Genomic DNA, 23,720 nt, shown 5'->3' with positions numbered 1-23,720 from the left:
ATTAAAGCAGTGACAATCTCTTTTTCTATTTCTTTGCCAATTCCAGTTTCTTCTTCAAAGTCAACCACTATTAATAATTTGACATAAACATGCATATTGTTTTGTCTGCTTTCCTTCTTTTTTTCCTGTTTTTACATAAGTAAAAAATATACTTAATTTTTTGATCTGCAAGGGGCCTTGATTTTTCTTGCTTAAGATGCTTGGAGCTTTTCCCATTTTCTGCAAATAAATCAACTCTATTTTAAAAAACTTCTGCATTGCATTCCATAGTATGAGTCTATCATAATTTCTCTCTTTCTGTTTAAATAATTCCTCTGTTAATGGGTATTTTTGTTGTTTATGGTTTTCAACTTATAAATAATAAAGTCATGAAAAGATATTTGTGTATACATCTGTATGACCACATTATGATTTTTACAGTTTACATGATTACAATTCATCTTTTCAAAATCTTGAGCTTGACTTCTTTTTTTTTTTCTGTCCATGACCTCTCTGCTAGATTCCCTTCCCCTAACCCCGTGGACAACGCTGGCCTGTTCTCCTACGTCACAGTGTCATGGCTCACCCCACTCATGATCCGAGGTTTACGAAATCGCCTAGATGAGAACACCATCCCTTTGTTGTCAGTTCATGATGCCTCAGCCAAAAATGTCCAAAGGTAGGGTCATGTTGGGAAGACACTGGATTGGTTAAAGACCATCTCTCGGTGGGATTGTAACCAGAAATGCTGCAGGGCAGGAGGCAGAGTCCAGCCTCAGACAACTTGGTTTGTGAATCTCCTGGAACGGTAACATGTTTTGTACATACGGGCTGGCGATCTTTTTCTGGAGCAAGGAGTCATATCTTCCATCGGATTTGCTGAAGAGTGTATGGGCCCAAGAAAGTTAGAAATGACCACTTCGAGTCCCTTTGGTTTTCTCCCCTGGATCGGGCATTTAACGGCGGTGTACTTGAGTATTAAATTTGGATACATGGCCCAGTCTCCTAATCCTCAATCCACCACCATCTGGTTGTGACTAACTTTCTTGTACCAGCAATTTCACAAGGTAATATGAGGATTAAATGGTGAAAAAAATGAATATGTGATTTAAATGTCCTGTATTCATGTTCCTACTTCTAGCTGCTTCATGAGAGACACCAGGTAGAAAATGAGAAAGTTTCCAAATGTGTTCAGGAAATTATAATCCAATAAGAGCCTCCTTGAAAAGAGCATTCAATGGTCAGGGGAGTTTGTGAAATGTTGTATATTATAGCCAGGCCTTGGAGATTTACAAAGCAAATTAGTGTATTTAAGGCACTGAGAAAATATGAAACACAGAAATTGGCTAAAGTTTGACCCATTCCTTCTCAGTCTTATTCACTAAGAAAAAAAATGGTTCCAGGAAACATCTTTAGGATAATGCCAGATATTGGTAAAAATCTCACCCCTCTCACCGACTATGATGTCAGACAAATTGTCCTTTCCAGGCCCTGTGTCTTTATGTATGAAATAGTGATCATAAAATCTGTTTCATGGTCCTTCATAGGATTGTTGTAAGAAACAAAACAGGTGATAAATTCTGTTTACAGTACCTGTACAGGTGCCTGATGCATGACAGGCAACCTGTGAAATGTCAGTTTGCTTGTTCTTCTCTGACCATTGTGAGTACAAGATCTCCTGATCTGCTTCATTCACTTCCACTTCACTGATTCTGCCTTTTTAATGTCATTACTCACAATGTCTGTCCACCAACACTTTTGCAATCACTCCATTTTTGGGTATTTATTTGAAAAAAGTAATTATCCACACGTTCACCCCTTTAGAGAAGAGGACTTTTTTTTTCTTCTGTATGTTCACCATTTAACAAACAGAGTTCTGGGGTGCATCTTACCTGATTCTTCACAAGAACTACTCTGGCTTCTTTGAGGATGTGCTGACACACTGACAAGCATCTTCCCCACCACCACCATCACCAGCACCAGCACCAGCACCACCACCATCACCACCACCACCACCACCACCACCATCACCACCATCACCGTCACCACCACCACCACCATCACCACCACCACCATCACCACCACCACCACCACCACCACCATCACCACCATCACCGTCACCACCACCACCACCATCACCACCACCACCATCACCATCACTACCACCACCACCACCATCACCACCATCACCATCACCATCACCAGCACCACCACCACCATCACCAGCACCAGCACCAGCACCACCACCACCACCATCACCACCGTCACCATCACCATGACCACCACCATCACCACCACCACCAGCACCATCAGCACCACCATTACCACCATCACCACCATCACCACCACCACCAGCACAACCACCACCATCACCACCATCACCACCACCACTACCACCAGCACAACCACCACCAGCACCACCACCAGCACCACCACCATCACCACCATCACCACCATCACCACCACCAGCATAGCCACCACCAGCACCACCACCAGCACCACCACCATCACCATCACCACCACCAGCACCATTACCACCACCACCATCACTACTACCACCACCACCACCAGCAGTATCACCATCATCTTTATTATAATTACCATCATAATTCTTCATATTTTTATTTTTCCACAGTTACAGAGCATTTCACCATCTATTATCTCCTTTTACCATCACAATAGTATTATGAAATAAACAGAACAAATATTATTTTACCCATTTTACAAGTGGGAAAACTGAGGACTAAGAGACATGAAATGATGTTTCCTAAGTCATACAGCTAATGAATGGAGGAGATACAAATTGAAACCAAGTCTTTTGATTCTGAGTCTAGTGATCACGGCCAGAAATTGATAGAGTTGCTAGGAGAGTTATTGACAGGCTATGGAAAACTTGGATTCATTTGGTCAAGGTAGAACCAACTCTAGAGCTTGTTGTCTGTGTGGATTGTGTATGTTTGGGGGTAGAGCTAGAATGAGGAGAGGTAGCCCCATGATTTGGCCTGAGTAATGTCATCCATAAGCAAGAAAATCCTCTAACATACAGGTGTCATAGGGATATTTTTGCTTTGCTGAGCTAGGACTCAGACCCTCCAAGTTATCTGGTTCATCCATTGGTGGGCATGGGATGCGAGTAGTTGTTTTATAACTCAGGAGGAAAGAAAGAGCCTGGAATTTTGATTGCAGGTGAAGAAATGTAGGACAAAAAGATTCTCAAGATGTTTCTTCCCTTTAGGTTTTAGGTTGGGCATGAGTGTACAAGACTGGAGCAGTGAGGTGTAGAAAAGGCTAGAACTGTTTGCCATGAGAGATTTGGTGAGATTCTGGGCAGGGGTGAGAGCCAGAAGCTGATGGAGCTGAGATCATGCACAAGCAGCGATGCTGCCAGGCCTTGGTGACAAAGGGTAGTCCGGTCAGGGAGGCTATTCTGCCCACCATGCTCTTGCTCTGTACAGAGCAGAAGCTTCAGGGACACCTGGAGCCCTTTGACAGAGTCCTTGATGTTCTCACCATGAGCACTGAAGGCTGCTCTCCAGACAGACGTGCTGTACATATGGGAGCAGGAGCTAGAAGGTAAAAGGGCAGTTGCCACACAGGGACTGCAACAGGCAACCTGGATTGTGGATGCACAGGAAGCATCCGAGGGCCAGATGAAGACTTCTGGAAGCCATAAGCATCACAGCAACTATTGTCCACTCCCCTGCCCCTGTCTCAAATATAATTCAAAATTAAAAAGTATAGGAAAGTCAGCACATCTTTGATTTTCCCATGATAACTTCTTTGATGCTCTTTGAAATACTATATTGTATACCACATTTTTTTCAAAAATGTTTTTGTTTCTATTTTGCTGGTGTAACACGAACATCCTAGGCATGATTAGGTTGGAATTTCAAAATAAGGACATACTTTTAATTGGGTGATCCAACACTGGGGAACCCTTTTGAGGACTTTGAAATAATTGAAGGCACTTCTTGGAAGTCAAAGTTCTGGGTTTTATGAATCTTAATTCACAAAGAAGAGCGACATTATTAAAGTCCTGGGCTATTTCCCAGGCTAACTGTATTTCAGAGCAATAAAATAGTGAGGGAATTATTTTTTATAGACCAATTCAAGCCACTAAATACAGAAATAGTGATAGAATTAGAAAAATCATGTTTCCAGCACTAGTGGAAGTGGCTCCAGGCAATAGTCATTAATGACGGGGGATTTGGTAACGAGCAGGGCAGGCTGACACACCTGGCACACTGATCTACCTTGACGTTGCTAAAAGTGGGATGCCAGACCTTGTGCGGCTTCTGACGCGAGGCCGCAGGGAATGTACTGCATCACCTATTAACTGTTTTTGCCAAATGGCTTGCGTTCTGAATTTCCTTAAGCCTCTAGGTCTAACCACCTATTACGAAATATGGAAGGTAGAAGATTATGTTAGATGATACCATGGAGATGCAATCAGTCCAATCCAGAATGTGGGAAATTCTACAGGATAAATAACTCAGTTTCTTCAACAAGTCAATGACACAGAAATGCAGATGAAGGAAAACTCTTACACATTCAAATGAGACTCAGGAGGCCTGTCAGATTTGTCCTTTAAATGCAGACTTTGGATCTTGATTCAGATGCACTAAGTGTAAAAACCTGTTTTTTAGTATTAGAGAAATTTGAATACAGACCAGTCATTAAATTCCATTAAGTAATTATTGTTACTATGGTTTAAAAAAGAAGGCCTTTTCTGGAAGAGACGCATACTGAAGCATTTGCAGAGGAAATGATATGATGTCTGAGATTTGCTTTAAATCCTTCAGGAAAAAAAAAAGTAGAGGGAGGAAAGATGAAACAAAAATGTCAAAATGTTGGTAATTCTAGAATATGGGAGATTGCTATGTTGTTCTATTTTTGTTATGCTTTCAAATTTCTGCAACAAAACTCCCAGCTGGCAAGAACTAGAACTTTTGGCTGACACGTGCGAAGAGATTTCACTTGGTTCAATTTTCCTCTTTTCAAGGCTTCACCGCCTTTGGGAAGAAGAAGTCTCAAGGTGTGGGATTGAAAAGGCTTCAGTGTTTCGCGTGATGCTGAGGTTCCAGAGAACAAGGATTATTTTCAATCTGCTTGTGACCTGCTGCTTCGTGATCATGAGTGTACTGGGGCCAGTAAGTGGCAGACGTGGTGGTTTGGGGGACTCCAGGCTTCAGAGACTTAGAAATTGAACTGAGGGCATGTTCCAGCCCAGGCCAGGAGTTGGGGATGTCTCTGTCTCTCAGTTAGTGTCTAGAAAATGAAGACCTTTTCAAGACAGTAAAGCAGAGTAGCTAGGAGTGTAAGCTCTGGAGTGGCCCTGCCACTTAATTGCTGGGTGACTTTAGGCAATTTAATCACCCTTTCTGTGCCTTGGTTTTCTCATGGAACCCCATGACACCCTCAGGGGTAGACATTGCGGAAACCCTCCTGTGTAAAATGGAGAACATAATCCTACCTGCATTATAGGGTGACATTAAATGAGATGAGTATATAAAGCACTTAGAACATGGCCTTAGAGACACGGCTAAGCAGCTCTGGGAAAGTAGGCGCAGGAACTAACAGTCTCCATGTACCACGGCTGGGATGAGTGGTCTTATTTCCTCAACTCTGGTTCCTAAGTCCAAGATTCTGATTTCAGAGAGGAGCTGATTGGCCAGCTGGGGTCACATGCCCACCGGTTGGCCAGAGAAGGGTGGGGTACTTTGATGGACAGTCCGGCCTAGACTGCATGCAGTGGGGGAGGTGAGCGTCTCCCCAAAAGAAAACTGAGGCACTATTACCAGCTAAGGGGAGAATGGACATAGGTCAGGAAGAAACAGCAGTCGATGACACCACAGAGGTGACTGAGTTTGGTGACAGCTGGGTGCTGGGCATTCTCTATCCGTCCCTCCAAATCATTCTCACCACTTTCCACCCTGCCCTGTGTCCCAGTGTAGATCGTGTGACTGGGGCCTCCCTGAGTGGTCGGGTTTGACCAGCGGGAGATTCCAATAGAGGACTGGAGGCAGGGAGAAGAATAAGTCAAGATATTTGCTACTTAGGCTGCCTCTCTCCCTGTCACTGGAGCTTAGCTGCCGAGCTCCTGGCTGGGAACCTCTCTGCATGACCCCCCTTTGAGGTCCCACAAACCTCACCCTCCCCTCACCCCTTGGGTCTAGGGAGGTAACAGTTCCCCGCTGTCACTAGCTCCATGGTGTTCCACCACTCCTTGTTGGACTTGCTAAATTCTGCCCACACAGTTGTAAAGAGCCACTCTGTTAACTCCTCCATTTCCCAGTTTGTGTGTGCCTCCTGTTCCCATCAGCGCCTGCTCTGAGGTAGCAGGGCTGGGTTTCAGACCCAGGTCAGCTGAACTCCCAAGTCTCCTCCAAGGGGACCTTGACCTTCTTGAAGTCTGACTTGTGCTCGAGTCAATTTCTATCCTTCAGCAATTCCCCAGCATTAACCCAGACCTCCCAATCCTTCTTTCAGGCAACAAATATCAAACATGATCTGAATGATCTGAACTCCTATTTCCTTTCAGGTGCTGATTATACCAAAGATCCTAGACTACTCCGAAGAGCGGTCAGGGGACGTCGTCCATGGAGTGGGACTGTGCCTTGCCCTTTTTCTCTCTGAGTGTCTGAAGTCTGTGAGTCTTTGCTCCAGTTGGATCATCAACCAGCACACGGGCATCAGGTTTCGTGGGGCCATTTCCTCCTTTGCCTTTGAGAAGCTCATACAATTTAAGTCTCTAACGCACATCACCTCGGGTGAGGTAAGTGCCTAGGACCGCCTATCCCAGATCATACTTCCCCACCCCTTCTCCCGAGGTCACTGCTTGGGGACCAAGAGAGGCACAAAAGGGGGTTAAGAAAGGAGGAAGAAAGACAAAGAAGAGACTTCTTAGGTTGAGTGTGGATAACCATCAGCAGTTGCTTTGGGGCCATGAAAGCAGGTCAGTCATAACCCAGGGAGATGCCGCTTACGTGCAGAGGTTAGAGAGGCTTATCATTCACTCCACAAATAGTTGCTGAGGCCTATTCTGGGCCAGATTCACTTCTAAGCCCCAGGGATACAGCCCTGAACAAAAAGATAGAAATCCCAAGTAGAAGCACATTGGAAAGCATATACCGTATGCCAACCTGGGGGTCAGGGTATGGGAAGACCTGACGGCTTCGGGAAATCTTCTAGGGGAAAGCCATCAGATGACCTCTCTGAGTTTGCATTTTCTTATCTGCGAAACAGGAATACTTTCACCTGCCTGGCAGTTGTCACTGTCAGTTCTCACTCTTGCTCCCCTTACAACATAACAGACCTTGACAGAGCCAGGAGGAAGGGACTGCTAACTTATGACCTGTAGTCATGGGGATATTGGAATTTTACATGTTAAATTTCCATTTTAAAATTTGTCTATTGCTCACCAATTACCTTGAAGGGCATGGATCTTATATATTTTTATAGTTTTTATATTGAAGCTGACATTTTGTTTTTTTAGAAAAGGCAGCTTTGCTTTGGTTCCTTGCCCTGAAGCCAAACCCCTCTGTGATCTGCCACCGGCCCCTTTCCAGCCTCCTCTCTTCCCATATCCTCTCCTCTAGCCCCAGGCTGGCTTCCTCCCTTCTATCCGGCTGGGCTCACTTTCAGTCCCCAAATATACTAGACGTGTCCACCTCCTGGTGACTTTGCTCACGTCACCCCCACTCCCTGCCCTTTAGGAATCCCGCCCATCCTTCAAGGCCCAGTGCAGATGCCCTCTCCGTCATGATGGGGTCTCCAAACCGCACCCTGGACCACCACTCCCCACTAAGCACTTGTAGGTTTTCTGGGCAAGGATCTGGCTGTCTCACTAATACGAGCCCTCTTCAAAGACGGAAGCCCATTCAGATGCACCACTCCGCTCCTCCAAAGGCCCAGCACCGCCTTACGCAGGGCAGCTGTCCAAAGGGCATCTGCTAACTTAACCATTGCCATGAAATTGCAGCTTTCCCGAAACTCAAGTGCTAACAAACATTAGGTATGTGCTGCAATCACACTAGTATTAACGTTCGTCACCATTTTATTGGTCCCACAGCCTTAGGTGCCTTGTTTGGCCTCCCTGGAGCTGTGGAATGATAATAAAACCAACCTCCAGGGTCTTCGTCGCCCAGGATTCAGTGAGTTCGTGCGTAGCTAGCACGTAGACAGGCGGCTGTTGTTCCTGAGTGTTAAGCTGCACGATTATCATTAGTTCCTTGTCAGGCCTTGCGCACGGAGGCTGCCCTGTCCTCCCGACGTGACGGCTGCAGGGTCCAGGCAGCCCTCCGACCTCCTTATGTCAGGAAGGTCATCATAAGCCCTAACTCACTCTTACCCAGACATTGTCCCAAGGGCTTTACTTACTTTAGCCTGGTCATTCCTCTCACATCCTTCTTGTGTGGTAAGTTCTGTTATCATTCCTGTTGTCACAGAGGAGGAAACTGAGGCGAGGAAAGGGTGGGTAACTTATATGAGGCCACCTGATTGATAAGTGCCAGAGGCTGGATTTTTTTTTGTTTTTTTGAGACAGAGTCTTGCTCCGTCACCCAGGCTAGAGTGCCGTGGCATCAGCCTAACTCACAGCAACCTCAAACTCCTGGGCTCAATCAATCCTCCCGCCTTGGCCTCCCAGAGCGCTAGGATTACAGGCGTGAGCCACTGCGCCCGGCCCAATTTAGTTTTATGAATAGAAAAATGTACAATAGGTTGTCCGGGCGCAGTAGCTCACGCCTGTAATCCTAGCACTCTGGGAGGCCAAGGTGGGAGGATCGCTTGAGCTCGGGAGTTCAAGACCAGCCTGAGCAAGAGTGAGACCCTGTTTCTACTAAAAATAGAAGGAAATTACTTGGACAACTAAAAATATATACAGAAAAAATTAGCCGGGCATAGTGGTGCATGCCTGTAGTCCCAGCTATTCGGGAGACTAAGGCAGGAGAATCGCTTGAGCCTGGGAGTTTGAGGTTGCTGTGAGCTAGGCTGATGCCACGGCACTCTGCCCAGGGCAATGGAGTGAGACTGTCTCAAAAAAAAAATGTATATATATATATATATATATATATATATATAGAAAAATGTACAATATAGCTTTGGGGGGAATTTTTATATCAATGGTACTACATCATGCATGTTGTTTTGTAGCTTTTCCCCTCCTCATTACGACTTAGCTTTTCACGTTAGCACACACAGATAGTCCTTATTCCTTTTCAGTGATGCTTAATCGTAATTGTAGTACTTTCAATGTACCAAAATGAAGTACTTTATGAGCTTATCTACACAGTTCTCAAACAACATGACGAAGTAGGTTGTGTGATTTTCCCATGTCACTGCTGGGGTGACAGAGGGATGGAGAGACTGAGCTACTTGTCTGTGGTTCCACAGTTCGTAAATGCCAAGTCTGGAACATGAGTTCTGACGGGTTAGCTCCAGGACTCAGTACTACCGAATACCTTTGGGGTGGGCTTCTTCACTTTCCCCGCCAGTGAACACTCAGGGCACTTCCAGGCTTCGGCTGGTATAAGCAGTGCTGCAGTGAACATCCGTGTATGTCTCCTCCAACACGGGGACTGTTTCTCCATAGAGAAATGAAATTGCCAGGTCATAGGGTTGGTGCAATATTTAATTTTAAAAGATACTTTTAAATTGCCCTCCAAAGTGGCTATACCAGCTTATGCACCCTAATACACTTTAAAAAGTTTTAAAGGCTCGGGCTAGGGTACATCCTGGGAACTGGAAGGAGATTAGATTAAACTTAAAAGACAATCACTTCTCAAGGGATTCAGATCGGTAATTATAAAAGATATTAATGAATTGGTTCCTTAAAGATGTCTTGATTTGGAATGTTAGTTTTTATCTAGCTTTGAACTAGGCAGTATATGTTGGGGAAGGAAAGGAGGCAGAAGAATCTATGGGAAAAAAGAAGGAAAAGAAGGAGAAAGAAGATAACTCAGCTCCTGCCTAGAAAATTCAGTTAATATTGTTAGTAGTAGTCGAATAGAATAGAACAGAACAGAAGAGTGGAACAGAAGCAATTCTTTGGAATCTGGATATTAGTAACAATGTTAGTAGAATACTTTTTATTGAGTACATTCTGTGTGTACAGACACTTTACATCTCACTGAAATTCTCACAGAAACCATGTAATTATTCCAGCTTTACAGAAGGAGAAGCTGAAGCTCAGAGTAGTAGCTCCTTGCGGGCCACACAGCCAGTCGAAAGAACACGTGAACCTGAGGTGCCCCTTCTCCTCTCCGACCTGCCTGCCAAGGCTTCCTGCTGGGGAACCTTCTGGGCACCTGGGGAGGTGACACCTGTGCCCACAGGCTTGCTGTCTTACAGGCCATCAACTTCTTCACCAGCGACCTCAACTACCTGTTCGAGGGGGTGTACTACGGCCCCCTGGTGCTGCTCGCCGGGATGTCCCTGGTCGTCTGCACCGTTTGCATCTGCCTCATTCTTGGGCCCACTGCGCTCTTTGCCACTCTCTGCTATCTCCTGATTTTCCCGCTGGAGGTAAGGTTTCCCTTTGCCACCCGGCTGACGCCGAGCATTCCCCAGAACGCCCAGGGCCCTGCCACCCGAGATGCCCGAGTGGGAATCCTGACTGTTGCAGACGGTTCATGCCACTGTGGCTAAGGTGCAGCTCAGTTCCCATCTCAAGCTGTTCTCTGGATGCAGTGTTTGGTTAATAAATAAGAACTGAGCATTATGTGCGAGGTCTACTTTGTAGGTTTCTATGGGAGATTATCTGCTTCACAGATTTTCCTTGGTAAATAATCTCTGTAAGATTTCTGTTCCATTTCTTCTACCCGGAATGTGCTGATGGAATAATGCATGTGGTATTTGCCATTTGGCTGAGCACAATATAATGGGGAAAGGGAAGCACATTTGCTGCCAAAGAAACAAGTGAGTTAAAATTGGGCAATACAGAAGTAACTCTTGGATTATGTGTGCTCTGAATTATGGAAATTAAATGTTTTCCTCCCTGAACAAAGTCACCATGATCAAAAGGTGATTGTAATTATTAGAGGGTTTAGGGTTCCAGAAGGCAGGGGAGCCATTGCTGTTTAGTTTCAGTTTAGTTACCCACAGCCTGGCTTGGAATTTAGGAGAGAAAGGCCCCCGGTGCCCCAAGGCACAGTGGCCCGGGAGCTCCCACTGGAAAACCCTCAGCAGGGGCCTGACACTGAGAGTTGCAGCGGATTCACCCAGCACAGAATTAAACCTGGTATTCAGTCCACGTTGGAGCTTACCTTTGCAAATGCTCCTAGCTGTCCTGCTGTGCCGGGCTGGCCTCTTCCGCCCTGTCAAAAGCAGCCCTTGCACAGCAGCGCGCTTGCCGCACCCACCGCAGGTGCTCATGACCAGAGTGGTCCTGAAGACGCAGCACCGCACATCCCAGGTCAGCGACCAGCGCATCCGGGTGACCAGTGAACTTCTCACTTGCATGAAGCTGATCAAACTGTACACCTGGGAGAAACCATTTGCAAAAATAATTAAAGGTATAAGAAGTCCGCCTTTCTGCTCAGAGCCCGCTAATATCCTGCTGGGCCAAGCCTCTCACCGTCTGAGGATTTCTTTCTTGCTTTGGGGACTGTGCTGTGCTCTGGAGGGTGTTCTTGTGGTTATCTTTGGTGTATTTCTTTTTTACCTTCTAGACCTGAGAAGGAAGGAAAAGACGCTGCTAGAGAGGAGCGGGTTGCTGCAGAGCCTGACCACGGCCAACCTGTTCCTCTCCCCGACTGCGGCCTCAGTAGTCATGATCCTCATCCACATATTCCTAGGAAGGAAACTCACAGCTTCATTAGTAAGTGTTTGGGGTGCTTTGTTTTCTCCCCCATTTTCTCATGTGTCCTTTCCTAGCCCATACCCCACAAGAGGCTAGGAGGCTTTGCAAATGATCCTATAAATTGCTTTTGATTTTCCAGCCTTTTTGGGTGTTCTAGGTTTCTTCCATCTCAACCCATCTGAGACAGTGACATTTTGGGTAGCAGCTATGGAGGGAGGGACAGCAGAATCATCTGGGGGTGGGGAGGAGGTGGTGTGTGACAATTCTGATACACGCCTGGAGGTTAAGAATCTCGAATTGAGGAGTTTCTCTGATTTCCAAATAAGGACCCTGGAAACGCACCTTAAATAAAAATGTGTAGCTCCTTCGGTCTTTTCCTCTGTGGTCTGACCCTGGCTCTGAGGGTCAGACCAGGGTTAGGAATCCCTCCAGGGTTAGGAATCCTAACTCTGTGAGCAAAACAAGAGGGGGCCGCTCTTGGGGAGGTAGTGATCCCACTGAGGAGGCTGGGAGAGTGCACCCCAAGCAAGAAGGGGGGCATTTGAGCGTCTGTAGCCAAGGGCCTGTGTGTGCTCCAGACAGCTGTCACCTCTGCTTGGCTCACGCATGCACCAGAAAAACCACCTGGAGAAGTCTGAAAGTGCTCTTTCCCCCACTCTTCCCAGTGTCCCCAAACACCAGCTTAGCCTCCTCCAAATGAAGGAGCTGCTTGTTGGAAGCTGCAAGGTGGCTTTGTGACTTGAGGCTCTGGGATAGGGGCCCCAGGGAATGGAGGAAGCAGGAAGGGCTGCAACCCACACTGCCTCCTCCGCCTCCTCATCCAGGCCTTCACTGCAGTGGCGACCTTGAATCCCCTTCGGGTGGCAGTGTTCTATGGGCCCTTTGCAATCAAAGGCCTCACGAATTCCAAGTCTGCGGTGGAGAGGTTCAAGGTAAATGGTCAGAGGGCTGACGGCATGGCCCTCTGTGGGTGCTCATTTGCCTTCAGCCCGCGTGATGTTCCTCCTGAAGGTATCCCTTGTCCAAGGCAGAGCCCAGCCCAGGTAGAGAGAGGGACTGGCTAGCTCAGTGCCCTCCTGTGCCTAGGCTGGTGTGGGGGCTGGAAGACAGATGAATCACGCTGCATCACAGCACCCAGGGAGAACTTAGGGTAATGTATCCAAGCTAGGTCTCAGGCAGGTGGTCTGCAGACTGTATCCAGGTTTGTGTAGGGTTACCCACATAGTTTTGGTTTTTAAAAACATCATATCTGTTGCTAGCATTTAAAAAACCTGGACATTTTATATGAAAATCAAGATTTCTGAATTCTCTTGAATTATCAGAAGATCTGGTGACACTGGACCATATTCTCCTATGACCACAAGTGGCTGCAGCAGAGGTGATAGCTGCCCTGTTTAGAGGGGGCATTTAGAGACAGGGTGCTGTAGACCCCACCATGCCCTGCCGTGGCTCCAACCCTGGGGCTGCATTTTACTACTATTTATCATCTTAGAAATGGTCTACTTTGCTGATTTATACAGCTAGTCTTGCCCCAACAGGTATCTGAATGTGAAAACCCTAATCTAAACCAATTTTTAAAAAGCCATTTTATAGTCATCCCACTTTAATGCATGCAGTCCTCAACTTATTCATTCACTCATTTATTAAAAACACATTTATTGAGCACCTAGCCCGTGCTGGGTACGGAGACCACTCCACTGCGTGTGACCAGCAGGGGCCCTGCTCTCAGGGAGTTCTGATCTGGTGGTGGAAACAGACAATTAACAAGTAAATTAATGATCAAAGAGGATTATATCATATCACGTGAAGAGCTATGATTCCAATAAAACAGTGTGATGTTCTAGAGAATGTACTGGGGAGGGCTGGGGGCTTAGGGTTAGGGTTAGGGTTAGGGACAGGCTGTGGACAGGCTGGTCAGGGAAGCTCTCTGTGCGGAAGTGACTTTTGAGCTGAGCAATGATGACTAGGCAGAAGCAGCTGCAAGTGCAAAAGGCCCGAGGCTGGAATGAACTTGGCTTGTTTGAGTAACACAATGACAGTTCTTTATCAACAGCCCTGGGAGCTTCCTTAACTTCCCAGCGGCTTCTGTGCTGCCTTCCCCCCCCGCCCCCCCCCCCCCCGAGGGCCTGCTGGGTTCTCCCGCCCATTCTCTCCTCTGTGCCTGTTTTCACCCGTGGAGTGGGCAGAGATTAGGAAGCTACAATCAGGGCTAGGGAGGATGGGTAATGATGTCCAAAATGTCAATAGTATCCTTTTAGATCTCTTTCTAAGCATTTCTCCAGGTGGGGACATGTGAATACAACTTGACTTCAGTGGGACCATATTCCGCACCCACCCATTTTGCAAGGATTCATGTGGTTCAGCCTCTGTGTTTTACAGACAGGGGGCTGGAGCCGTGGGGTCTCCAACAGTCACCTGCCAATAGTCATGTTTTCAAACGTGTGACCCACATGACATTTCCCCCTGTGTGGGACACAGGCAGACCTTTTTATTTTCAATAGCTATAAATGAAATTTAATTAGAAAAACACCAATCCTAGGAGTCAACAGCTGTTATCACTCAGGATGAGGCTAATGCAGGTTAGGCCTCAGTCAGCGGGCGGTGCAGGTGGTGTGCGGGTATGGAAGCGTGGCCTAGGGTCTGGAATTTGGAAAACACTGATCTAGAATTTTTACCAGCAGAAACTTGCCTCATTAAACCATACCAACCGGCCGGCCAGTAAAATTGGGTGCACGTTGCTACTGCACTAAAGAACTGAATTCCTTTCCCTTCCCTTTCTTTTTGTCTTTACAGAAATTTTTCCTCCAGGAGAGTCCTGTTTCCTATGTCCAGGAATTGCAAGACCCTAGCAAAGCTCTGGTTTTGGAGGATGCTACCTTGTCATGGAGACAGACCTGCCCTGGGATTGTTAATGGGGCATTGGAGCTGGAGAACAGGCATGCTTCTGAGGGGATGACCAGGGCTCAGCCGCCTCTAGATGCCCTCAGGCCAGAGGACAAAGAGTACAGCCTGGGCCCAGCATTGCACAAGATCAACCTGATGGTGTCAAAGGTAGCCTGGACAAGGCAGGCAGGCAGGCTGGCTGCCAGACTCTCAGGGCCTAAGGATAGAAGGTTGGCCAGATGCCCTACCATTTCCTTGCTTAAAAACTGTCCTCGTTAAGATCTCCCTTTAAAATACAAATTTTTCATGGAGGGCAAACACAAGAAGTCTTTCACATTTTAGTATAAATTAATTGATACTCTAAATTTTCTTTGGAATAGGCAAGACCAAAATAATTTGAGAGTACTATGTGCTGGTCCTTAGAAGGACCAAGGGCACAGAAAGGAGGAGAGGGAGACTAAACTAACATTAATGACACTCCTGGTATGTGCCAAGCACTGCCCTGTGTGTATTCTGTAAACTCCCTTTATATCTGGCTCCTTCTCTGCCTGATGTTTATAAGGGCTCTTCCTGCTCTCTTCTGCTCTCCCTCTGTTCTTCTCTTCTCTATTATCTATTTGGATAAATATACTTTTATTTCAACAGATTTAGGGGGTACAAGTGGAGTTCTGTTGCATGGATATATTGTATAGTGCTGAAGTCTGGGCTTTTAATATACCCATCACCTAAAGTGTGTACATTGATGTAAATTTTTGTCCCTCACCCCCTTCCTCCCTCCCCACTTTGGGGTCTATAATTCCATTATTCCACTCTGTGAGACCCTGTGTACCCATAGCTTAGCTCCTACTCGTAAGTGAGAACAGGCAGTATTTGATTTTCCATTCCTGAGTTACTTCACTTAGGATAATGACATTATTCCATTGCTTTTTATGACTGAGTAGTATTCCATGATATGTATGTGTGTGTGTGTGTGTGTGTGTGTGTGTGTGTGTGTGTACACACTATATTTTCTTTATTCACTCATCAGTTGTTGGACACTTGGGTTGATTACATATCTTTGCTGTCATGAATTGTGCTGAGATAAACATATGAGTGCAGGTATCTTTTTGATATGAATTCTTTTCCTTTGGGTAGATAACCAGTAGTGGGATTGCAGGATCGAATGGTAGATCTACTTTTGGTTCTTTGCAAAGTCTCTGTACTGTTTTCCATAGAAATTATACCAATTTACATTCTCACCAATAGTGTATGAGTTCCCTTTTCATGACATCTGTGCCAACAGCTATTGTTTTTTAACTTTTTAATAAAGGCCATTCTAACTGGATTAAGATAGTATCTCATTGTGGTTTTAATTTGGATTTCTCTGATGATTGGTGATGTTGAACATTTTTTCATATGTTTGTTGGCCATTGTATATCTTCTTTTGAAAAATGTCTGTTCATGTTATTTGCCCACTTTTTATTGGGGTTATTTGTTTTTTTTTCTTGCTAAGTTGTTTGAATTGCTTTTTGATTCTGGGTGTTAGTACTTTGCTGGATACATACTTTGTGAATATTTTCTTCCATTCTGTAGGTAGTCTGTTTACTCTGTTGATTATTTCTGTTGCTGTGCAGAAGCTTTTTAGTATAATTAAGTCCCATTTGTTTATTTTTGTTTTTGTTGGATTTCCTTTTGAGGTCTTAGTTATAAATTATTTGCCTAGGCCAATGTCCAGAAGAATTTTTCCTGGGTTTTCTTCTAGAATTTCTATGGTTTCAGGTCTTACATTTAAGTCTTTAATCCATCTTGAGTTAACTTTTGTATATGGTGAGAGATAGGGATCTAGTTACATTTTTCTGCGTATGACTATCCAATTGCCCCAACATCATTTATTGAATACGGTGTCCTTTTCCCAGTGTATGTTTTGTCTGCTTTGTTGAAGATCAGTTGGTTGTAGGTACATGGCTTTATTTTTGGGTTCTCTATTCTGTTCCATTGATCTATGTGTCTATTTTTATACCAGTACACTGCTATTTTGGTTATTGTGGCCTTGTAGTATAATTTGAAGTCAGGTATTGTGATTCCTCCAGTTTTGTTCCATTTGCTTAGGATTATTTTGGCTACTCATGCTCTTTTTTTGGTTCCATATGAATTTTAGGATTGTTTTTTCTAATTCCCTGAAAAATGACATTGGTATTTTGATAGGAATCACACTGATTCTGTAGATTGCTTTGGGCAGTATGGTCATTTTAACAATATTGATTCTTCTGATCCATGAACATGGGATGTTTTTCCATTTGTTTGTGTCATCTACAATTTATTTCATCAGTGTTTTGTAATTCTCCTTGTAGAGATCTTTCACCTTCTTGGTTAAATATATTCCTAGGTTTTTTGTTTGTTTGTTTGTTTGCTTATTTGTTTCTGCAGCTATTGCAAACGGCATTGAGTTCTTGATTTGATTCTCTGCTTGCTTGTTACTGGTATATAGAAATGCTACTGATTTGTGTGCATTGATTTTGGAACCTGACACTTTACTGAATTTATTTATCAACTCTATCAGTCTTTTGGAGCTATTCTTAGGGTTTTCTAGGTAAAAGATCATATCATAAGCAAACAGAGGTAATTTGACTTTCTTTTTGCAATTTGGATGCCCTTTTTCTTGCCTGATTTCTCTGGCTAGGACTTTCAGTACTATGTTGAATAGGAGTGGTGACAGTGGGCACCCTTGTCTTGTTCCAGTTCTTAGGGGCAATGGTATTAACTTTTCCCCATTCAGTGTGATGTTGGCTGTGGGTTTGTCATGTATGGCTTTTAAAATTTTGAGGTATGTTCCTTCTAGGACTAGTTTATTGAGGGTTTTTATCATGAAAGGATGCTGGATTTTACGGAATGCTTTTTCTGCATCTATTGAGATGATTATATGGTTTTTGTTTTTAATTCTGCTTTTGTGGTGAATCACATTTATTTTTATTGACTTACACATGTTGATATGTTGCATAGCCCATCTTTGCATCCTTCGGATAAAACCCACTTGTTTGTGATATAGTGTCTTTTTCTTGTGCTGTTGGATTTGGTTTGCTACTATTTTGTTGAAGATTTTTGGATCTATGTTCTTCACGGATATTGGTCTGTTGTTTTCTTTTTTTCTTGTTGCATCCTTTCCTGGCTTTGGTATCAAGATGATACTGGCTTCATCGAATGAATTAGGAAGGATTACCTCCTTCTTGATCTTTTTGAAAAGTTTCAGTAGGATTGGTACCAGTTCTGCTGTGTATATCTGATATAATTCAGCTGTGAATCTGTCTGGTCTTGGGCTTTTTTTTAATTAAGAGATTTTTTATTATGGATTTAACATTACTACTTGTTATTGGTCTGGTCAGGATTTCTATTTCTTCCTTATTTGACCTTGGGAGGTTGTATTTTTCCAGGAATTTATACATTTCCTCTAGGTTTTCTGGTTACAAAGAGATGTTCATAGTGGTCTTGGATGGTCTTTTATATTAATATTTCTGTGGTTTGAGTTGTAATATCTCCTTTTCATTTCTGATTGAGCTTATTTGAATCTTCTCTCTTCTTTTCTTGGTTAATCTAGCTAGTGATCTTCAATTTTGTTTATCTTTTCAAAGAACCAACTTTTTATTTTGTTGATCCTTTGTATTTTTTTTTTCTAGTCTCAATTTTGTTTGGTTCTGCTGTGATCTTTGTTATTTCTTTTCTTCTGCTAGCTTTGGGTTTGGTTTGTTCTTTTTTTTCTAGTTCCTTAAGGGGCAACATTTTGTTGTTAATTTGTGATTTTTCAATCTTTCTGATGTAGGCATTTAACACTATAAACTTCCCTCTTAGCTCTGCTTTTTTTGTATACCAGAGGTTTTGATATGTTGTGTCACAATTTTCATTTGTTTCATAAAATAGTTTAATTACCACTTGATTTCATCATTGACCCAAAGATCATTCAGGAGCAGGTTGTTTAATCTCATGTATTTGTATAATTCTGAGAGTTTCTGTTGGAACTCATTTTCTAGTTTTATTCCACTGTGGTTTGAGAAGATACTTGATATGATTCTTATTTTTTAAAATTTATTGAGACTTAATTTTTGCACTAATATATGGTCTATCTTGGAAAATGTTCCATGCACTGATGAAACTGTAGGTAGAATGTTCTGTAAATATCGGTTAGGTCCCTTTGTTTTTAGAGTCCAGTTTAAGTCCAGTGTTTCTTTGTTCATTTTCTGCCTCTATGATCTTTCTAGTGCTGTCAGCAGGGACTTGAAGTCACCCACTATTAGTGTGTTGTGGTCTGTGTGTTTTCTTAGGTCTGGTAATATTTGTTTTATGAATCAGGGTGCTCCAGTTGAGTGCATATATATTGAGGATTATTAAATCTTCTTGTTGAATTGATCCCTTTATCATTATATTATAATGTTCTTTGTCTTTTTTTATTGTTGATTTAAATTCTGTTTTATCTGATTTAAGTATAACTACTTTTGGTCACTTTTGGTTTCTATTTGAGTGGAATATCTTTTCCACATCTTCACCTTGAGTCTATAAAAGTCTTTATTAGTTAAGTGAGTCTCTTATAGGAACATAGGTTTCAGTTCTGTTTTTTTTTAATCCTTTGCACCAATATATATCTTTTAAGTGGGGCATTTAGTCCATTTATGTTCAAAATTAATATAGATATGTGAGCTTTTGTTCTGTTATAATGTTAATTGTTACCTAATTGCTTTGTATTCTCAATTGTGTAATTATTTTATAAGACCTGTGATTTTTATTGTTGCATCTATCTTTGTGATAATGAATATCAACTTTTTGTTTACATGTTAAGAATTCCCTTGAGCATTTCTTATAGGGCCAGTCTAGTGATGACAAATTCCCTTAGTATTTGTTTGTCTGGGAAAGACTTATTTCTCCTTCATTTATGAAGCTTAATTTAGCAGGATACAAACATCATGGCTGACAGTTCTTTCCTTTGAAATTATTGAAAATAGGACCCTAATCTTTCCCGACTTATAAGGTTCCTGCTGGGAAGTCTGCTGTTAGTCTGATGGGCTTTCCTTTGTAGGTAATTAGATATTTTTGTCTTGCTGTTTTTAAAATTTTTTCCTTCACGTTGACTTTAGATAGTCTGAGGACTATATGCCTTGGTGAAGACCTCCATGCAATGCATCTCTGTAGTGTTTGCTGAACCTCTTGTATCTTGATATCTAAAACTCTTATAAGACCAGGGAAGTTTTCCTCAATTATTCCTTCAAATACGTTTCACACACTTTTTTTTTTCTCTTCTCCCTCAGGATTACCTATGACTCATAGGCTTGGACACTTCCCATAGTCCCATATTTCTTGAAGGCTATGTGCAGTTTTTAAAAGTCATTTTTTCTTTATTTTTGTCTGACTGGGTTAATTCGAAAGACCTGTTTTCAAACTCTGAAATTATTTCTTCATACTTGGTCAATTCTATTGCTTGACCTTTCAACAGCATTTTGTAATTCTTTCCATGAGGCTTTCATTATCAGAAGTTCTGTTTGTGTTTTTTTTTTTTAATTCTATGTCTTTAGTAAAATTTTTATTTATATCCTGAATTGGTTTTCTGGTTTCTCTGCATTGGATTTCAACTTTTCCTTGTATCTCATTGAGTTTCCTTACAATCCATATTTTTAATTCTTTATGCGTCATTTCAGAATTTCCATTTTGGTTGGGATATATGGTCTATCTTGGAAAATGTTCCATGCGCTGATGAAAAGAATGCACATTCCACAGGTGTAGGGTAGAATGAGCTACAGTGGAATTGCTAGAGAGCTAGTATGATCCTTTGGGGATCATGAAACATTCTGTTTTCTCATACTGCCAGAGTTCTTACACCGGTTCCTTCTCATCTGGAGAAGCTGTCATTTCTTATTTTTGAATTTACTTTCTGATGGGTAGGTGTTTGATCTTTGTTTGCTGGGAGGGGTCTCTGTTGGATCAGGCTGAGTTCCCTGCTCAGCCCCAGAAGCGGGGACGCAGCAGGTGGGGGCCGGGCTGCCGAGCTTGCCCCCAGATGCTGCAGTGGGAGTGCAGGCTGCAGCACGACAGGAGTGGTGGGGGTGGGGGGAGGCACCTGGTTAAGCAGGCTGAGGTCTCCGTGGGGTGGGGGCGCCGCACCATCTCCGCATCGTAGGCTGGCAGGACTGTGATCTGCTTCCCTAACGTGCCCCTGTCCTGGGGCTTGTGACTCTCGGTTCAGCCAGATGCTGTCATCTATCTCCAGGCCACAGTGCCACTGCGAGCTGCGGGTAACACCTGTCCCACAGCTCTCTGCCTAAATGGTTCTGGGGCAGAAACTCTTCCGTTAGCCCGAAACAGACAGCTTTGTGTTCTCCTCTGCAGGGGACACTGCGACTCTGTACAGAGAGGGAGGTGCCCTGCCCTCCAGCGTGTGCAGGTCGGTGCCAGCTTTGGTATTTCTGGCAATTTGTGTCAACCCAACCTCAGGCCCCTGGGAAAGTGTTCAGGTGCTAGCTGTGGTGGACTGCATTAGGTAATCCCCAATCTCCAGACCCGTGGATGGTGTACTTGAGACCTGGGGTCGGGGGCTAGACTGGAATTGGGCTGGTGAACTTGACCTCTGGCCCCTCTGGGTTCAGGCACTGGCTGTGATAGGGAAGGGAAGGCTGACCCCTGGGTCACCGGTGGAATGCTCAAGCAGGGGCAGGGCAGGCGTGCTTCAGGCCTGCGCGGGGGAGAGTGCGGAGGACGGGCAGCTGCAGGGCTCCCAGGACACAGCATGGGGCATGCAGGGTGCGGACCTCTGGGGCCGAGCCCCCGGAGCGGTGCTGCCGGGCTGTAGCTGGTAAGGGGGAGGGGCAGGGCAATTGTGCCACAGATCTGTCACCAGGGAGGTGGGCCCTCTCAGTGGAGGCAGGAGGCTGTGGGGTGTGTGGAGCACGTGCACGTCACCTCAGGAGGAACCATTGTCCTTCCAGTGGTCAAGGACCTGGACGTCAAACTTGATTCCTTTCCTTCCCTCCCACCAATCCAGTCTGCCAGCTCTATTGAACACCTCTGCTGCGCCCAGCCACCTTCTACCTGGCCCCCTGCACTGCTCTGGCCCCAGCCACCATCGGGCCGTTCCCGGAACCTCCCGACCGGAGTCTGTTTCCACTTTTGCCCTCTTATAATCCACTGCCATGCAGTAGACAGAGGGACCTTTCTGAAACATTAACCAATTCAAGTCACTGTTCTGCTTAAACCCTTCAGTGACTTCCCAGTACCCCGAGGACAGCACCCAGGTTTTCTCCAAATATCTACCTGTACCTCTGACCTCTTCTCCTATCCACTTCCTACTCACCAGCTTCACAGACTTGTCAACCTTGTCCTGGCCTCAGGACCTTTGCACTTCTTCTTCCCAAATCCTGGAACACTCTTGCTCTAGATCTTCCTGTGTCTCCCTCTTTCTTGGCATTCAGGGCTAAGTTGCAATGACACCTGCTCTAAAGAAGCCTTCTTGGCTGACACATCTAAAATTGCCTTAACTCCCAATTCTCTGTCATAGTAGCTGATTTCACTTTATTTATTTCACTTATTACGGTTTGATTTAATTAATTGAGTTATTTATTTGTGTCCCCTGGCTCCACTAGAGTATAAGCTCAATGAGAGTTTTTCCTTCATTACTTGGTGCATAGAGGAAATTCGAATCACCATTTGACCTGTGAATGATGGATGAAGGGTTGAACGCGTGCATAAATTCTGTGATGCTGGCTTCTTTATCCCCCTTTTACAGATGAAAAAGCTGAGGTTCAGAGAGGCTAAGTGACTTTCCCAGGATTACAGAGTAGGGTGGATGCCTATCTGGAATTCAGGTGTCTTGCCATCTGTGTTCTGGAGCTCTCTGCCACTCCCCGTGATTTCCTTCCTCTCGGGTTAGCCTGTTCCCTTTATAGACTGAACTCAAAGATCCGCCTGAGCTTCGCTTGCCTGAGGGGTCTTGGGTTGTGTATATTTTGTTTTCAGTTTGTCACTTTGTGTTCAAATAGTCGACCTACCCTGGGCAAGTGGGAAGGCTGTGCTGTCCCAACTCCTGTCTGTCCTTCTTGGCTTTGCAGGGGACGATGTTAGGGATCTGCGGCAACACAGGGAGCGGCAAGAGCAGCCTGTTGTCGGCCATCCTGGGGGAGGTAAGTGACTCGCGGCCACAGGCATGCCCAGCCACGGGCAGTCCAGGCGCACCCAAGCTTGCTGTCCTCCAGTCAGGCTCCTGCCACTCTCTTCCTCACAGGGGTCCGAGCAAGTGGGATTTTTATAAACTGAAAATGATTGTGCGTGCACCAACGGGGGAGGGGAGTTATAAAGATGCTCCCCTTCAGTGGCGCTTTCTCCCCACCCAAGGCAACACTCATGGTGGGCCAGCTGCCTCTGAGATCGCCTGGAGATGCATGCTCTCCTGTTCTCTGGGTGATACAGGCTGTGTCCAAGTTAACATGGTAACAAGAATCATTTTATGAAGCCAAACTCACACTGTCGAGGAGTGGGACAGCGTGCAGAGCGAAATGGGGAGAAAGAGGGAGAAGGAGGGGGTGGGGAGGCCCCAGTCTCACTCAGACCCCAGCAGTGGCATCTGCCTGTCTGCTGGTGCCCTTCCCCTGGAGATGTGAGGTCCCCAATGCCATCTGCCGTGGGCGTGTTTCAGGTCTGCTTCGTCTGTGCTCGTGAAGACACGTGGTTCACACGTCCCTGCTCCAAACCCATCCCCCGAATCCTTTGCAGTCACATTGCACACCTGGTACTGACAACGGCAAACACCCACAACACCTGTTGTGTATTAATGGCCACGTCCTCTCTCTCACCAGCCCTTCCCCCTCAGCCTCAGTGCCCTGCGGCTTCTCTCTCTTCCTCCCCTCCCTTTGCACAGTGTCCCCCCTTCCCAGGGTGCTGGGAGAACTAGCAGTTTCCCTTCCTTTATGTGGCTCTTCCCTCAGCTCCTCCTCCCACACAGCCACCCACCCTCCGCCCTGCCCTCCAGGGACGCGGTGACTCGAGGGTCCCCTCCGTGCAGCAGGCCGGCGCTCCCTTCTCTGTGCGCCGCACGTGAGGCCTCTCCACA

At 45.0% G+C, this 23,720-nt stretch overlaps 1 protein-coding gene across 5 annotated transcripts in view; it reads left to right on the top strand.

The window, feature by feature from the left end:
- Positions 1 to 497: 497 nt before the first annotated feature.
- ABCC11 (ATP binding cassette subfamily C member 11) overlaps positions 498 to 23,720 on the top strand; it is a 66,529-nt gene continuing 43,306 nt past the window's right edge. For 3 of the 5 annotated variants that reach the window (XM_045533777.1, XM_045533775.1, XM_045533774.1), the window contains exons 1-9: positions 504 to 658; positions 4,982 to 5,129; positions 6,521 to 6,754; positions 10,330 to 10,503; positions 11,345 to 11,492; positions 11,649 to 11,797; positions 12,604 to 12,711; positions 14,573 to 14,830; positions 22,723 to 22,794. In XM_045533777.1, the coding sequence (XP_045389733.1) occupies positions 573 to 658; positions 4,982 to 5,129; positions 6,521 to 6,754; positions 10,330 to 10,503; positions 11,345 to 11,492; positions 11,649 to 11,797; positions 12,604 to 12,711; positions 14,573 to 14,830; positions 22,723 to 22,794 (1,377 nt within the window). In that variant the 5' untranslated portion in view covers positions 504 to 572. Of the gene's footprint in view, positions 659 to 4,981; positions 5,130 to 6,520; positions 6,755 to 10,329; positions 10,504 to 11,344; positions 11,493 to 11,648; positions 11,798 to 12,603; positions 12,712 to 14,572; positions 14,831 to 22,722; positions 22,795 to 23,720 lie in introns of all 5 variants that reach the window. The other 2 variants (XM_045533773.1, XM_045533776.1) reach the window with 2 other exon arrangements.

This window comes from Lemur catta, chromosome 20 (genome assembly GCF_020740605.2).
Source record: "Lemur catta isolate mLemCat1 chromosome 20, mLemCat1.pri, whole genome shotgun sequence".
NCBI classification, from domain to species: domain Eukaryota; kingdom Metazoa; phylum Chordata; class Mammalia; order Primates; family Lemuridae; genus Lemur; species Lemur catta.
The sequence above is the reverse complement of the archived record's forward strand: the minus strand, read 5'-3'. Positions and strand labels throughout refer to the sequence as shown.